The sequence below is a fragment of the Oncorhynchus kisutch genome, linkage group LG12 (genome assembly GCF_002021735.2).
Source record: "Oncorhynchus kisutch isolate 150728-3 linkage group LG12, Okis_V2, whole genome shotgun sequence".
NCBI lineage: Eukaryota > Metazoa > Chordata > Actinopteri > Salmoniformes > Salmonidae > Oncorhynchus > Oncorhynchus kisutch.
The window spans coordinates 48,131,610-48,148,896 of record NC_034185.2 but is presented as its reverse complement, the minus strand read 5'-3'; the positions used below and the strand labels follow the sequence as shown (position 1 = coordinate 48,148,896).

The window sequence follows — 17,287 nt, the reverse complement described above, 5'->3', positions numbered from 1 at the left end:
TTAGCAGCAGCCACTCAATGTTAGTGATGGCTGTTTAACAGTTTGGTGGCCTTGAGATAGAAGCTGTTTTTCAGTCTCTCGGTCCCTGCTTTGATGCACCTGTACTGACCTCGCCTTCTGGATGATAGCGGGGTGAACAGGCAGTAGCTCGGGTGGTTGTTGTCCTTGAGGATCTTTTTGGCCTTCCTGTGACATCGGGTGGTGTAGGTGTCATGGAGGGCAGGTAGTTTGCCCCCGTTGACGCGTTGTGCAGACCTCACTACCCTCTGGAGATCCTATCGGGGGTTGGGCGGAGCAGTTGCCGTACCAGACGGTGATACAGCCCGACAGGATGCTCTTGATTGTGCATCTGTAAAAGATTGAGTGTTTTTGGTGACAAGCCAAATTTCTTCAGCCTCCTGAGGTTGAAGAGGTGCTGTTGCGCCTTCGTCACTACGCTGTCTGTGTGGGTGGACCATTTCAGTGTGTCCGTGATGTGTACGCCGAGGATCTTAACACTTTCCACCTTCTTCACTACTGTCCCGTCGATGTGGATAGGGGGCTGCTCCCCCTGCTGTTTCCTGAAGGCCACGATCATCTCCTTTGTTTTGTTGACGTTGAGTGTGAGTTAATTTTTTTGACACCACACTCCGAAGGCCCTCACCTCCTCCCGTTTCGCCGTTGTTGGTAATCAAGCCTACCACTGTAGTGTTGTCTGCAAACTTAATGATTGAGTTGGAGGCGTGCATGCCCACGCAGTCATGGGTGAACAGGGAGTACAGGCGAGGGCTGAGAACACACCCTTGTGGGGCCCTAGTGTTCAGTATCAGCGGGGTGTTGTTTCCTACCCTCACCACCTGGGGGCGGCCTGTCAGGAAGTCCAGGACCCAGTTGCAAAGGGCGGGGTTCAGACCCAGGGTCTCGAGCTTAATGACGAGTTTGGAGTGTTAAATCCTGAACTGTAGTCGGTGAACAGCATTCTTACATTGGTATTCCTCTTGTCCAGATGGGTTAGGGCAGTGTGCAATGTGGTTGTGATTGTGTCGTCTGTGGACCTATTGGGGTGGTAAGCAAATTGGAGTCGGTCTAGGGTGACATGTAGGGTGGAGGTGATATAATCCTTGACTAGTCTCTCAAAGCACTTCATGATGACGGAGGTGAGTGCTACGGGGCGATAGTCATTTAGCTCAGTTACCTTAGATTTCTTGGGGACAGGAACAATGGTGGCCCTCTAGAAGCATGTGGGAACAGCAGACTGGGATAAGGATTGATTGAAATTGTCCGTAAACACACCCACCAGCTGGTATGCGCATGCTCTGAGGACGGGGCTAGGGATGTCGTCTGGGCCGGCAGCCTTGCGAGGGCTAACACGTTTAAATGTTTTACTCACATTGGCTGCGGTGAAGGAGAGCCCGCAGGTTTTGGTAGCGGGCCGTGTCAGTGGCACTGTATTGTCAGTGGCACTGTATCTCAAAGCGAGCAAAGAAGTTGCTTAGTTTGTCTGGGAGCAAGACATCGTGGTCCGTGATGGGGCTGGTTTTCTTTTTGTAGTCCGTGATTGACTGTAGACCCAGACACATACCTCTCGTGTCTGAGCTGTTGAATTGCAACTCTACTTTGTCTCTATAATGGCGCTTAGCTTGTTTGATTGCCTTGCGGAGGGAATAGCTACACTGTTTGTCTTCGGTCGTGTTTCCGATCTCCTTGCCCTGATTAAAAGCAGTGGTTCGCACTTTCAGTTTTGGATAGTCGCTGTGGGTACAACATCACCGATGCACTTGCAAATAAACATGCTCACCGAATCAGCGTATTCATCAATGTTGTTGTCCGACGCTATGTGGAACATATCCCAGTGTACAAGATCGAAGCAATCTTGAAGCGTGGAATCGGATTGGTCGGACCAGCGTTGAACAGACCTGAGCACGGGCGGTTCCTGTTTTAGTTTCTGTCTGTTGGCTGGGAGCAACAAAATGGAGTCGTGGTCAGATTTTCCAAAAGGAGGGCGGGGGAGGGCGTTATATGCAAGTTAGAATAACAGTGATCCAGGGTTTTGCCAGCCTGGGTCACGCATTTGATATGCTAATAAAATTTAGGGAGCCTTGTTTTCAGATTAGCCTTGTTAAAATCCCCAGCTACAATAAATGCAGCCTCAGGATATGTGGTTTCCAGTTTACATAGAGTCCAATGAAGTTCTTTCAGGGCCGTCGATGTGTCTGCTTGGGGGGATATACACGACTGTGATTATAATCGAAGAGAATTCTATTGTTAGATAATGCGGTCGGCATTTGATTGTAAGGAATTCTAGGTCAGGTGAACAAAAGTACTTGAGTTCCTGTATGTTGTTATGATCACACCAAGTCTTGTTAATCATAAGGCATACAGTATGACTTAATTGAGAGATTGTGCTTTTTGACGATACTGTACGGTTAATCATCAGTACGTTTCATCATATAATAGAAATCGATACAGACTCATTATAATGACATGTTCATTGTAACTTCGTAGAATGACAATAAAAGTGTTTTAAACAAAATGCTTGCCAGGGCTCGCTGTAGGTTGTCACAAAATGCATGACTTATCAAAGAATAAAAGGTAACATCTCTCCACAATCTTTTTTGGACAAATGTGCCATTTAAATCACTCTTCTGTCCAACAACATACATACACAGTAAGCCACTCAAACGGGTTCAGTTTATTTTGAGAAGTAGTTCCACAAAGTCACCACAGAATGGCAATCACACCGTATGTTCCACATAGAGATAGACAGTACAGGATGTCAGTGAGTACACAGGGATGCTGTAACAATAGTCCTCCCCCTCCACCCAGTCTCCCCATTCCATTAATGTCATTAAAGGAAGACAATGTCAATATCTATGACGATAAAGGTTTTAAAGCAACGGCAGAACCGAGAAAATCATCAAATTGAGCAAGTTACCCTGAATAATCCCTTTTTTTTTTCTTCTTACAAACAGTAAATTACAAACCAACGAGTACACAGCAGCGATGATAGCTGTAACAGATTTGATTGATGATACCATATCAAAGATATCAACCAGAAAGAAATTGGCATTGCTCAATGTTAGTTACAATGTTAGTTACATATGCATATATATGACAATCGTTACACATGCATTTCTTTATTAGAATGTTAAGATGCATATGTTTTTTGTTGTCACATGATGAACAAAGTCAAGTTCGCTAGACCGACAACATATCAAAATAAAAGGCAGAGATAGAGAGAATCTGAGTGAAAATAAACCACCAGATCACCTGAACAAGAGAAGAAACATCTCCCGTTGTTACATCAGAACTTCAAGCCTGTCTTCCCATGATGAGGAATATCCCGGAGAGGGAAGTACATACATATGAAGTAACTTGTGGAATAGACACCGGCTGGAATGCGGTTTTAACCAATCATCTTTCAGGATTAGACCCACCCGTTGTTTACATATGCAGTATTACATACATAAAAAACCTTGAATGCATCTTTGACAACATATCACATAGTGACATCGGAGATGTTTATCATTTGATTATTCATTTCACTGTTGTTGCTGCGCGTGGAGAGGCTTCCTGTGTCGTCAATGGTATGCATAGAGAAGAACAGATTCCGCCCTCTCCACTCCAACGCCATCTTTGTCGAGGTCAATCAGTGTGTTCTTGGTGACCGTGAAAGACTAGACTTAAACGAGGTCAGGTTCTCCCTCGTCGTTTCAGAGTTCAGTCCCTAGCTTTGACGATCCATGATCCATGTCACAGTCCCTCTATATTTGACCCCAAGCCATGCTGAATCGTCGTTGTTTTTTTGCTATCCATGATGACACCTTCATTCACACCTTTGTCCAAGTACAGAATAACGAACACAGAGATCCCAGACAACGATTAGAAAGTAAGAAAAAGTCCAGGAGACTGTTGACTGACTGAGATGTCTAATTCACACTACAGGGCCGACCCAAACCATACTGTGCTGGCCAGGATATTTTATTTTCACATTGTCCTTTTTTCATTCCAGCAACTACAGTAGATGAGTAACCAGGCCAGTGTGATACAGCTTGGCTTGACTTGGCTATGTTTGTCTCAGTAGTGTGAAAAGGGTAATAGTGTGCTTTAGTGGGCCAACGTTGGAACTATAAGGTGTCCAAACTGTAGCCAGGGGCCACAGGGTTGGGCCTCTGTCCTTAATGTGGTTAACCCCTCGAGGTCTGTCTCTGGTGAAGGAATCCATGGTGAGAAGTCACTGTCTACTTTATGACAGTGTTTTTTGTTGTTGCGAGGGATGGTGGGGGAGTGAGGTGTCCATGAGTGTGTTTAGATTCAATGCATGAACACACACACACACACACAGAAATGTACACAATGCACACACGCTTGCAAGCATGCACACACACACGTCTTGTCAGTATCCTTTGATCCTGCATGCAGAACAGTCCATGATTGTCCACACAGTCCAGTGGTAGAGCTTCAGGGAGGGATTGTTGCCATGCTGAGTATAATTCATCACAGCCAATCTCTCTTTCCTCCAGGGAAATCTCTGCTGTCCATCCCTGCAAGTCTGGCATCCCATGGTAGTCTTTTAAGCTCTATGGGCAGTTCTCTGTCATAAAAACAGCCTGGGTAGTCTCTCTCGCATAGTTCCCTAAACAAACCCTAACTCCTAGACCTAGACACTGCTTGATATGCTCGACTTAGACATGAATAGATGAGTAAAGTGATAAAATCTCAAATCAACCTATTCCTTTTGCTACAATTTGAGTTTTTGCCATATTTCTCACACTAATAGTTTTTTTCATCTCCATGATGAAACATTTGAATGTTATGAAATTAAATGTAATTCAATTGAAAAAATTCTGGCATTTATAAATAAAATCTTAGTGTAAGGGCACCCCGAAAAGAAGGAGGAAACTCTACGTCCTCAAGAGCTACTGGGATGTGCATGCCTTTGTTCCAGCACAAACACACCCGATGACACTCATTGTCGTCCAGACTGCATTAGGCTGGAGCTGGAGCAAAAGCCTGCACACCCAGTAGTTGGTATTTGATAACCCCTGATAATCCCTCTTTAGAGTAGGGGATATAGTTTGTTTGAGACTGTGCTGCAGAAATCTCTCTGTGTAGCTTTCAAGTCACTCAAAGTCAAAGGTCAAAGGGCACAGAGCAGGGTTTAGAAAATAATCCAGACGGATGGTTATCTTGTGTGACTGTCACCAAGGAAAAGTGACTCACTTGACTGCCAGCCATACTTTTGCACATGTGACAGGACATCAGTTTGTTAGACCAGGGAGACATCCAGGGAACATAGGAGTGAGTGTCGTACTGTAGGAGTGAGTCTTGTCTCTTTTTTTCAGTCTTTCTTCACAGCTCCATGCTTTGGGGTTCATGGATGGAGACATTTGGAGACACGCTTACAGACAAACACACAAAAACACACGTGCACACACATATTTGTATGCAAAATGTATGCACACACGAACACTCGCTCACACATAAAGACAAATACACACAGGAGGATAAGGGGAGGTACAGACACCCACTGTCATCACCTACAGACATCGGACAAGTACACAGAGACAGACCGTCAGATGGATCCTTTTGTGCTTTAACGTCATGGTGTGCCAGTTTGCATCAGAGCGACAACCACCATAATACAAATCTATAGCAGGTGACTTACCCAACTTGTCCTCGTCATTTGGGTACTTTGTATAGTAAATCAGGGATGCAGAGGAGGGTAAACACATGCTAACGCTGTTAACGCACTTTGGTGAATACTGTTTTCACACCTATTACGCTAAATTAGCGCTGTTAGCACTATTAGGGCTGTTAGTACTGTTAGCGCTGTTGGTACTGGTACCATTGTTAGTACTGTTAGCACTATTAGGGCTGTTAGTACTGTTAGCGCTGTTGGTACTGGTACCATTGTTAGTACTGTTAGCACTATTAGGGCTGTTAGTACTGTTAGCGCTGTTGGTACTGCTACCATTGTTAGTACTGTTAGCGCTGTTGGTATAGTTAGCGTAGTTAATGCTCGAACTGAGTCATGGGTAACTGCATATGTGGAGTGTGTCTGAAAGTGGACGTGGCAAAAGAAGTGGGTTGATCAACACAAGTGGGTATATGGAAAGCAAATCATTAAATTGGGCAGATTTGTTGCTGCTAAAGACCGTTTTGCGTGGCTGACTGGGCTGCACGAGGAGTGCAACGGCGTGTGAAGTAGCTACCTAGTGTAGCCAGCATCAGGATGACAGTCACATCATTAGTACTTCTAATAAAAAAATCAAAGTTGTCAGTTTTATTCACTGAAAATATAAAATTATTTGTAGCAGGTAGTTGCATGGTAAGAAACTAAAAACAACAACACTCAGTCAAAACCGTCTAACCAATAACAGAGAGCTGATGTTACACCCATCGCTGTTGATCCACCCACTTTATTCGCCGCAGCCACAATCAGAGACACGCCAAGTATGCAGTTACCCATACTTCCTAGAACTGTTATAGCAGTTAGCATTAGCGTTGCTAGACGCCAGTCATCTCAACCGGACGTTCGGCACCTTTTTTAACTGCATCCCGAGTAGAAACAACCTGGTGTCTACAACGTTCGTAACAAGACCTTGTTGGGCAAAGGTGCTTACAGACTGTTCCAGTATTGTAGTTACAGTGCAGGTAAGAGATTCTACACTATTAATGTGTACATCTGAATGACTGAAATGCAAGTGACTTCACAATATTGAGGGCTAAGGTCAAATTTGTTCGCACCTTCACATTAAACATTTCAATGAGGGACATTTTCACAAATGTATTTACTTCATTGGGATAATTACCTACTATTATGATTTTATATTATAATTAATATTATTATTATATCATCATTATCCGTATCATTATTGCATGTTTTATCACTTATTACTTTATTACATTATTATTTATTTATTTCTTCACCATTCATTGATTATCATTTAATAATTGCGATAAAGTGTGTGTGTATGTCAGTCACTGCGGGGGGGCCTCCAGAGGGGCTCCTTGCTGCGTGAGGGTGTGCCAGTACTCAACTTTCTTGCCTATGTGTTTGAGACACTCAAACCAATGTTTCAGCCTCACTCCCTTGGCATTTATGCCCAGTTCAACTCCGCCTGTGAGAGAGGGAGGGAGAAGGTGGAAGGGAGAGAGAGACAGACAGACAGAGAGAGAGAGATAAAAAGAGAAACAAAGGGAGAGGAAGAAGGAGAGAAGAGAAAGGAAATCTTTAACCTTAAGTCAGGTAGGTAAGTCATCAAGAAAAACATATATTTTACATGAACAACCTAGCGACAGACAGACATTCAGACAGACCCAAAGAGAATAACACAGAAAGACACGGGAGACACACAGGGAGAGAGAACAGCAAGAAAAAGGAGAGAGAGAAATACAGAGTCATCACTGGGGGGGGGGGGGGGGGGGGGGCTGTGACTGCATAGTTGATGGAGTGTGAAGTTTTTAACACAGTATTTAACAGACGCCGGCTTTCACAACCCCTCAAACACGCTCAGTAGCTCATGTGTGGCTCCACTAAGCCTTGGTATTAAACTCAGATACAGTGAGAGGTATGGGGCAGGTTAATACTGTTCTCTTACATAACTCACACTCCCTCGGATCCAGACATACACACATCAACACACAGTCCTCACAAGTACAGTAACACAAACACACACAGATCCCACTGGGCACAGACGTTAATTCAACATCTATTCCACGTTGCTTCAACGTAATTTCATTGAAATAATCTGGAAACGACGTTGATTCAACCAGCGTGTGCCCAGCAGGATGTGTGTAATTGTATGTGCGCAAATACACCTCGCGCCCAAGTTTCAGAGAGCAAGTGTGTTTGGATAGTCGTCTCACGTACCTTCCTAATGACCCCTTCTAATTTTTGCCACCAACGAACACTGACACACATACACAGTGGTACACACACCTGACCTGCTTGCCCAGTTTGTCTAGGCCTCCCTAATGACCTTCTATACCATACTTCATGAGCCCGGAGGGGTGTGGGTAACAAATGGCGGGCGATTGTGTGACCCGGCGTGATGGATGAGGGAGGACCTGTCGGGGGCCGTTCCACTCCCTTTCTCTTTTCCTTTTCTTCTATTCCTCCCCTTCTCCTCCTTCCTCCACACCTCTGTCTTTGTGCAAAATGAGAGGTCCAGTCCACCCATCAATTGCTCTTACAAATCAGGGGGGGACACTGCTACTCTCTCTCCGTCTCTCCTCCTCTCTCTCTCTGCCTCCATAATTATTCTATTTCTTTTTCATTTTTCTGTCCCTGGCTTCTCATCTTCTTCCTCCATCATTCTTCCTGGCCTTTACAGAGAGTATTTGACAGCACATTTGCTTCTCCCTCTGCTCTATCCGTCTTTCTTCCTCTCGGTCACTCCCCACTTTCTCTTCCCCATCTTCCTCCCGTCTCACTCTGTCTCTCTCTCTGTCTCTCCCAGTATCACAGTCATTTTCCGCAGTGATAACAGATCTAGGCCATCGTGTATGTTGGCCATTACACCATAACGGTAACAGTCATGGGAGAGGTTAGCCAGAGCAGTGTGTTAGAGCGATGGCCTTTTTCCCCTTCTCTTCTGGCGCGGGTAATAACTCACAAACGTTATGTCCCCAGCTTGAGAGAGAGAGAGAGAGAGAGAGAGAGAGAGAGAGAGAGAGAGAGAGAGAGAGAGAGAGAGAGAGAGAGGGAGAGAGAGAGAGAGAGAGAGGGAGAGAGAGAGAGAGAGAGAGAGAGAGAGAGAGAGAGAGCGAGCGAGAGGGAGAGAGAGAGAGAGAGAGAGAGAGAGAGAGGGTCTGTGTGAAAGAGAGAGTGGGCTTGAGATAAATAGAAAGGGTGAGTTGGAGAGAGAGAGCAAGGGAGAGAGAGCGAGGGCACTAGAGAGACAGTCGGAAAGAGAGAGAGACTCAGCCTGCTACAGGGAACCTCCAGATTGGAGTAAAACACATTGATCTCAAGGCCTTCCAGCTCCCTGGGAGACAATCCATTCTGCCCCAGCTGCCTCCCCACCGGTTCTCCCTGTGATATACGTTACACGTCGGGCCGTGTCAGAGCTGTTTAGTGCCTCACAAAGCAGTGTGAATCTGACGTGTCACCCCGTTGAGGGATTGAGGACAAATTTCTGTCGCTCTCGTTTTCATTTCCAGTCCTTTCCCTCCCCCTTATTTATTCTCCTCCTCCTTTCACTCCCTCCCTCTCTTTTACCTATGACGTCATCGATCCCTCCCTCTGTTTTACCTGTGACGTCATTGCTCCCTCCCTCTCTTTTACCTATGACGTCATCGCTCCCTCACCTCTCTTTTACCTATGACGTCTTCGCTCCCTCCCTCTCTTTTACCTATGACGCCATCGCTCCCTCCCTCTCTTTTACCTATGACGTCATCACTCCCTCCCTCTCTTTTACCTATGACGTCTTCGCTCCCTCTCTCTCTTTTACCTATGACGTCATTGCTCATCACACTGCGGCCCGCGTTGCTTTCCTCCTCGCACCCACAAATTCTATTACATTATTTTCTGTAGCTATATTTCTCTCTCGCTAACTCTCCTCCTTTTCCCTCACTCCCCCTTTCTCTTACCTATGAAGTCGTTGCTCATCCCCAGATCGTAGTCCCATACGGAGATCTCCAGGGTTTTCTTCGCCAGCTGGTCGTGTGGAACTTCATACACAAACTCCTGTAATGAACAGAGGTAGAAAGAGAGAAAGGTATTCATGTACTGACACTTAGCAGAAAGTCATTCAGATTATGTTTAATATTGAATGTGAAACATGCATTGACTTAAATTCACGTTGATGGTATGGTAGGTAGTTAAGTAGTATTGAAGGAGATGGAAAATGTATTCAAATTATGGCACATACTGTATACAGTACTGGAATCAAATTATGGATTTAAATGCATGGGACAATATTCTTACACAAATGCATGAGAATGGGTAAGCTATAGCTCTCCATCACTTCCAAGGGCATAGAATTCAACTTCAACAAACAACATTAATATGATATATTATATATCTTGCTCATCTGGTTGCTAAATGTGAGTCAGAGAAATGGGTTGCCAGGTACAGATGTAGGATCTACATTTGATCACACTTTTGGTTGCTGAGGATTTTCCTGCAAACTTGTAGTGTATTTGAGTTTTAAAAATGCTTCTAAAGTTTGTGATTTCCACTTTGAAATTTCACAGTTGATTTGCCCTAACGAACAACGTATCAACCCATACAAAAATGTTCGTGAATTATAATCCACCAAATAATTCACGTTTATTGTTGCTAAGGATTATTTTCCTGCAGTAGCAAACGGCCAAAATTAAGAACCTACATCTTTATGTGTTTATGGGAAGAATGATAGATATTGCTTCACTGGAAGTTTGCCAGGTATTGGTTTATGTATTAGGGAGAGTGATTTGTAGTGCTCGGAGCGGGTGGAAGTACCTCATTAAACTCGGGATTGAGCGTTTTCTTCTTCACTGTGGTTTTGTACTTGGACTTTTTCCCCATATCAGGCTGCAGCACACTGAGGGAGAGAGGGGGAGAAAAGAGCGAGCGAGATATAGAGAGAGAGAAAGAGAAGGAGGCACAGCGAGAGGGTTAGAGGGCAAGGGAGAGCTCAGAGGAGAAAGAGAGCAAGCAAAAGCGAGATCGAGAGGGAGAGGGAGAGAGAGATATGAAGGGAGAGCAGGAGAATGGGAAAAATATGGAATCTTAATTGGACAGTTGACACAGCATGACGACAGAAAATGACGCTTATCCCCTATATTTCTGACACAGGTCTTTTATTGTTTCTGAAACATCAAAGCAAATTATCTTCCATTTAGTCTTCGGCCCCAGCATGACATTAAACCCCACTGGAACGAGGGAGGAAAATAGAACAAAGAGAGACAGTGAGAGAAAGAAAAGAGAGCCGAAAACTTTCATTTCATTTTTTGTGGGAGAGGGCGAGAGTAATCGGTGATGAGAGAGTCAGAGACTCAAAAGCTCAATCCAAGAGGGGGACAGACGGCTTTCCCAGAAGGCCATTGGTTTTTATTGGAGAAGTCATCAGCATAAATTCAAGCAGCGAAGTCATGATGTTCTAGCGGGGGAGAGATATCTCACTCTCCAACACCACCCACCTTCAGCACAACGTCAATAACACGTACTCAATGACAAGCCAACAGATGTGCTGCTAGGGTTGGGGTTTGTTCACATCAACAAGACAGGCGGGAGGGAGAGAGGGATGAGAGAGAGAAAGAGGTCGTAGCAGAGAGTTCTCAACCAACCCAGTGAAAGAAAGAAACAAATTGGATTTGTTGGAAAAGAGGGAGAGAGGGTGGTTTATTGAAAGAAAGATATAGAAAGATGGAAGAGGACTGGCCACCCCTCGGAGCCTGGTTCCTCTCTAGGTTTCCTCCTAGGTTCCTGCCTTTTCTGGTGAGTCTTTCCTAGCCACTGTGCTTCTACATCTGCATTGCTTGCTCTTTGGGTTTGTCGGCTGAGTATCTGTACAAGCACTTTGTGACAACTTTTGATGTAAAAAGGACTTCATAAAACAAATTGGAATTTGATTGATTGAGATAGAGAAAGAGAGTCCTCAACCAACGCAGTGAAAGAGAGAAAGTAATTGGGTTCGAGAAAATACAAGCTAGGAGAAAAATGAAGGCAGAGAGGGATGGAGGGAGAGAGACAGAAGAGTGAAAAAACGAGAAAAACAGCCGATTTCACACAGAGACAGAGGATAGAAAAACAGAGTGACAGGTGGAAAGCGGAGAGAGGGGAGAGCGAGGAGAGAAAGGAGCAAAACAATCCGCCCAGTTTCGAGACTCACACATCCACACAGCACAGGCCGAGATGACAGTTTGCTCACTCAGCACCAGAGGGACTGGCGGCATCCCAAATAGCACCCTATTCCCTACATAGTGTACTACCTTTGAACAGAACCCTATGGGCCATGGTGCACTATACAGGGAATAGGCTGCCATTTGGCATGTAGAGAAACTGAAACCCTCGTTTCCAATATATAATGTCTCTTCATGGTCTCTGGTTTGAAGCGATTACTAAACGCTCTAATATCTTAGTTCATCTGTATTAACGGAGAGAGGGAAATAGAGGAAAGGCGAGTAGGCAACACACCAGCACTACCGAAGAGGTTCATATTGGTCTTTAAAATGTTGATGGAACGTTGCTCTAACATTTCTGTTTATCTGTATCCGAGAAGAGAGGGAAATCGAGGAAAGGGAGGCAACCCACCTAGAGCAACTGACCCAGAGGTCAATATTGATCTTCAAGGCAGTGATGGAATAGCCTCTTGGTCGCTCGAAACAGGGTTGAGGGGGTTGTGCGGGTGATTGTGATTTTGATACATGCTTAAGTGAATTGTAAAGGCCAGTAGTAGGCGGCTCAAACCATAGGAGCCAATCGTATGTCGGAAAGATAGGAAAAGGCCCCCTGGACATTTGTAATGAGAAGTTAATCAGCACAGAATTAAGTGCAACATAATATACATATGTATCTCTGTGGTTATTATAAGAGTGCCGGAGTCAGGAACCTCCTAGTCCAAGATCTCCAGCCATCAAATCTTGGATGAGCTACTGGGTGTGCAGGCTTTTGTTCCGGATCAGCATGATCAATGATGATCATACTCTCGTTAAAATAACCTGTGTAGTTGCTAATGCTACTGACAGTATTGACATTATTGACATGCTTGATTGACATGACGAGTGGGACCCTACCCTGCGAGGGTATATAGGCGCCTACCACATTGTTCCTACTTAAGGCACTGACAAAGGCGATTCATGCCGAAACGTAAGACTATTGGTTGTTTCTCTCATCAATAAATCTATTCCATTTAGCCAGCAACAGAGTGTCATGGTTCCTCCTGGCACCAGAGGGCGGGCATAGACCGCCCTAGAGACTTTTATTGGACTCGGGTATGTCTTGTTATTTCATGATTGTGTCCCTGTTAAAAGAGGTGTATTGTCTGTGGTCCTTCGTGTGTTTGTTTCCTGAGTGAGTTTGAGACTTAGTGTTTGTTGCTTTTCAAGTGTAATGTGATCCTGCGGCTACCTGTTCTCAGTAAAGTATTTGTATCCTTAAACCACTGATTCCTTGCCTGGTCTCTTCTCTGCACCTGGGTCCAACCTTACCACGTCACACATAGTGCTCCCTTTTCTTTATTCTCCCGGATAGTCAACAGTTGATGTATCCTGGGGTAAGGAATGTTTTTTTTGGAGTCAATGTTGATTTGTTTGAAACTAACATCCTTGTTTCACACAGCTCTGCTTCGTCTTTTTTTGGGGGGCTCTGGTTGAAGGCCACTGGACATTTTGTAATGAGAAGGTTATTAAGAGTCTGACTCCGAGAAGCCATTTGTCTTGCTCTTGCCTCCAGCTTTAGACTCGCTCATTGATGATTAGCATATTTTTTTTGTCTCCCCTATCCCCCCTTAACAATGTTTTTGCTCTGAAATAGTGTCATGCATTGATAATTTTGACAATGCTGTCTCTTGTTCTCTTTCCTCGTTGTAGATGTGTTAGTGCTGGGTTGGAGCAAAAGCTTGCACACCAAATAGCTTTCCAGGACCAGAGTTGGAGACCCGCAGCCATAAGTTGTGCTGCATCTCAAATGCCCCCCCCCCCCCCACACACACACACACATCCTGAAAATACATTATTGCCCCCCCCCCCCAGTTTCATCATTGGGATGTGATACAAATCTAGGCAATGGTGTGCTTTGGGACCTTGATGACGCCTCCGAGCGGTCAGGTAGCCTGTTTGGAGTGTAAGACTAGATTAAAAAGAACAATAAAGCAAATGATGCCCCTCCACTACTTCTAAAACCAAAGTTGTGCCCCTGAAATACAGAATCGTGCCATTTGGGGTGGAGCAATGGAAAGGTTCATAGGACCCCAAATTTGAACCCTGCTTAATCTCTTGCAGAAAATGTGTTATGTGAAACTGCAGCCAGCACACAAATCAACTTCCAGCTTAGTGTAATATAACTTCCTCATTGTAAAGGGTTTAAACACCGTTTCCCATGCTTGTTCAATGAACCATAAATAATTCATGAACATGCACCTGTGGAACGTTCGTTAAGACACTAACAGCTTACAGATGGTAGGCAATTAAGGTCACAGTTATGAAAATTTAGGACACTAAAGAGGCCTTGCTACTGACTCAAAACACCAAAAGAAAGATGCCCAGAGTCCCTGCTCATCTGCATGAGCGTGCCTTAGGCATGCTGCAATGATGCAAGAGGACTGCAGATGTGGCCAGGGCAATAAATTGCAATGTCCGCACTGTGAGACACCCAAGACAGCGCTACAGGGAGACAGGACGGACAGCTGATCGTCCTCACAGTGGCAGACCACGTGTAACAACACGTACACAGGATCGACACATCTGGACATCACACCTGCGGGACAGGTACAGGATGGCAACAACAACTGCCCGAGTTACACCAGGAACGCACAATCCCTCTATCAGTGCGCAGACTGTCCGCAATAGGCTGAGACAGGCTGGACTGAGGGCTTGTAGGCCTGTTGTAAGACAGGTCCTCACCAGACATCACCGGCAACAACGTCGCCTATGGGCACAAACCCACCATCGCTGGACCAGACAGGACTGACAAAAAGTGCTCTGGTCTTGTCTCACCAGGGGTGACGGTCAGATTCGCGATTATCGTCGAAGGAATGAGCATTACACCGAGGCCTATATTCTGGAGCGAGATCGATTTGGAGTTGGAGGCTCCGTCATGGTCTGGGGCAGTGTGTCACAGCATCATCGGACTGTGCTTGTTGCCATTGCAGGCAATTGCATTTCTGTGCGTTACAAGGAAGACATCCTCCTCCCTCATGTGGTACCATTCCTGCAGATATATCTGTGCGATATTTCCTGCAAGACAGGAATGTCAATGTTCTGCCATGGCCAGTGAAGAGCCCGGATCTCAATCCCATTGAGCAAGTCTGGGACCTGTTGGATCGGAGGGTGAGGGCTAGGGCCATCCCATTCAGTTTAATGGCTGAGTTGTTGAATCTTGTTATGTTCATACAAATATTTACACATGTTAAGTTTGCTGAAAATAAACCCAGTTGACAGTGAGGACGTTTCTTTTTTTGCCGAGTTTATATACACACATGCTAAGTCCCTGACCTAGACTCCATCCTAGCTGGAGGGGTGCTTTCATCTTATCTATGAACATATGCAGGGCTCTAACTCCTCTTGCTCCACACTGAGATAGGGTGCAGGCTGTTGGCCAGCCGACCAGCTTAGTGGAGTCTGCCACTAGCACAGTCAGTGTAGTCAGCTCAGCTATCCCCATTAGACCGAGTCCGTGCCTCGATCTAGGTTGGGCAAAACTAAACATGGTTGTGTTCGTCCTCCATCCCTGTCATTATTGAAAGATTGTGATCTCTAACATCTCAAAATAGGGCTACTTAATGTTAGATCCCTCACTTTCTAGGCAGTTATAGTCAATTAAGTCATGTGATTGGCCTGACTGAAACATGGCTTAAGCCTGATTAATTGACTTTGTTAATAAATCCTCATTAAATAGTTCACTTTTTTCTTTGTATTATCTTTTACCAGATCTAATGTGTTATATTATCCTATATTCCTTTCACATTTCCACAAAATTCAAAGTGTTTCCTTTCAAATGGTAGCAAGAATATGCATATCCTTGCTACAGGCAGTTAGACTGAGGTATGTAATTTTAGGCAAAAATTGAAGGGAAAAAAAGGGGGCCGATCTTGGCACACCGATCCCTTTAGCCGGATAATTTTCGTCAACATCCGCTGAATTGCAGAGCGCCAAATTCAAATTCATTTCTCTCAAATTTTGAGAGCAGCAACTCAATGCCTTCCTGAAGACAATGTATATGTGTAGGTATGTACGGCAATGTATACAAAACGCTTCAGTCAGGATTTAGACCCCATCATAGCGCTGAGACTGCACTTGTGAAGGTGGAAAATGACCTTTTAATGGTGTCAGACCAAGGCTCTGCATCTGTCCTTTGTGCTCCTAGACCTTAGTGCTGCTTTTGACACCATCGATCACCACATTGTTTTGGAGAGATTGGAAACCTAAACTGGTCTACATCGACAAGTTGTGGTCTGGTTTATATCTTATCTGTTGAAAATATATCAGATTGTCTCTGTGGATGGTTTGTCCTCTGACAAATCAACTGTGAGTTTCAGTGTTCCTCAAGGTTCCGTTTTAGGACCATTATTGTTTGCACTATATATTTTCACTCTTGGTGATGTCATTCAGGAAACATAATGTTAACTTTCACTGCTATGCAGACGATACACAGCTGTACATTTCGATGCAACATGGTGAAGCCCCAAAATTGCCCTCCCTGAAGCCTGTTTCAGACATAAGGAAGTGGATGGCGGCAAATGTTTTGCTTTTAAACTCGGACATAACAGAGATGCTAGTTCTAGGTCCCAAGAAACAAAGATCTTCTGTTGGATCTGACAATTTAATATTGATGGTTGTACAGTCGTCCCAAATAAAACTGTGAAGGACCTCGGCGTTACTCTGGACCCTGATCTCTCTTTTGACGAACATATCAAGACTGTTTCAAGGACAGCTGTTATCCATCGTAGAAACATTGCAAAATCAGGAACTTTATGTCCAAAAATGGTGCAGAAAAGTTCATCCATGCTTTTGTCACTTCTAGATTAGACTACTGCAATGCTCTACTTTCCGGCTACCCGGATAAAGCACTAAATAAACTTCAGTTACTGCTAAACATGACTGCTAAAATCTTGACTCCAAACAATTGGATCACATTAGTCCAGTGCTAGCCTCTCTACACTGGCTTCCTGTTAAGGCTAGGGCTGATTTCAAGGTTTTACTGCAAACCTACAAAGCATTATATGGGCTTGCTCCAACCGATCTCTCCGATTTGGTCCTGCCGTACATACCTACACGTACGCTACGGTCACAAGACGCAGACCTCCTTACTCTCTCTAGAATTTCTAAGCAAACAGCTGGAGGCAGGGTTTTCTGCTATACAGCTCCATTTTTATGGAATGGTCTGCCTATCCATGTGAGAGACGCAGACTCGGTCTCAACCTTTAAGTCTTCATTGAAGACTAATTTCTTTAGTAGGTCCTATGATTGAGTGTAGTCTGGCCCAGGGGTGTGAAGGTCAATGGAAAGGCAACGGAGCGACGAACCGCCTTTGCTGTCTCTGCCTGGCCAGTTCCCCTCTCTCCACTGGGATTCTCTGCCTCTAACCCTATTACGGTGGCTGAGTCACTGGCTTACTGGTGCTCTTCCATGCTGTCCCCAGGAGGGGTGTGTCACTTGA

At 44.8% G+C, this 17,287-nt stretch overlaps 1 protein-coding gene across 4 annotated transcripts in view; it reads right to left on the bottom strand.

Moving 5' to 3' along the window:
• Window positions 1-2,651: 2,651 nt before the first annotated feature.
• LOC109901089 (double C2-like domain-containing protein beta) overlaps window positions 2,652-17,287 on the bottom strand; it is a 48,950-nt gene continuing 34,314 nt past the window's right edge. For 2 of the 4 annotated variants that reach the window (XM_031837689.1, XM_031837686.1), the window contains exons 9-12: window positions 10,430-10,511; window positions 9,577-9,673; window positions 7,024-7,103; window positions 2,652-5,519 (exon numbers count right to left, since the gene is read on the bottom strand). In XM_031837689.1, the coding sequence (XP_031693549.1) occupies window positions 5,457-5,519; window positions 7,024-7,103; window positions 9,577-9,673; window positions 10,430-10,511 (322 nt within the window). In that variant the 3' untranslated portion in view covers window positions 2,652-5,456. Of the gene's footprint in view, window positions 7,104-9,576; window positions 9,674-10,429; window positions 10,512-17,287 lie in introns of all 4 variants that reach the window. The other 2 variants (XM_031837690.1, XM_031837688.1) reach the window with 1 other exon arrangement.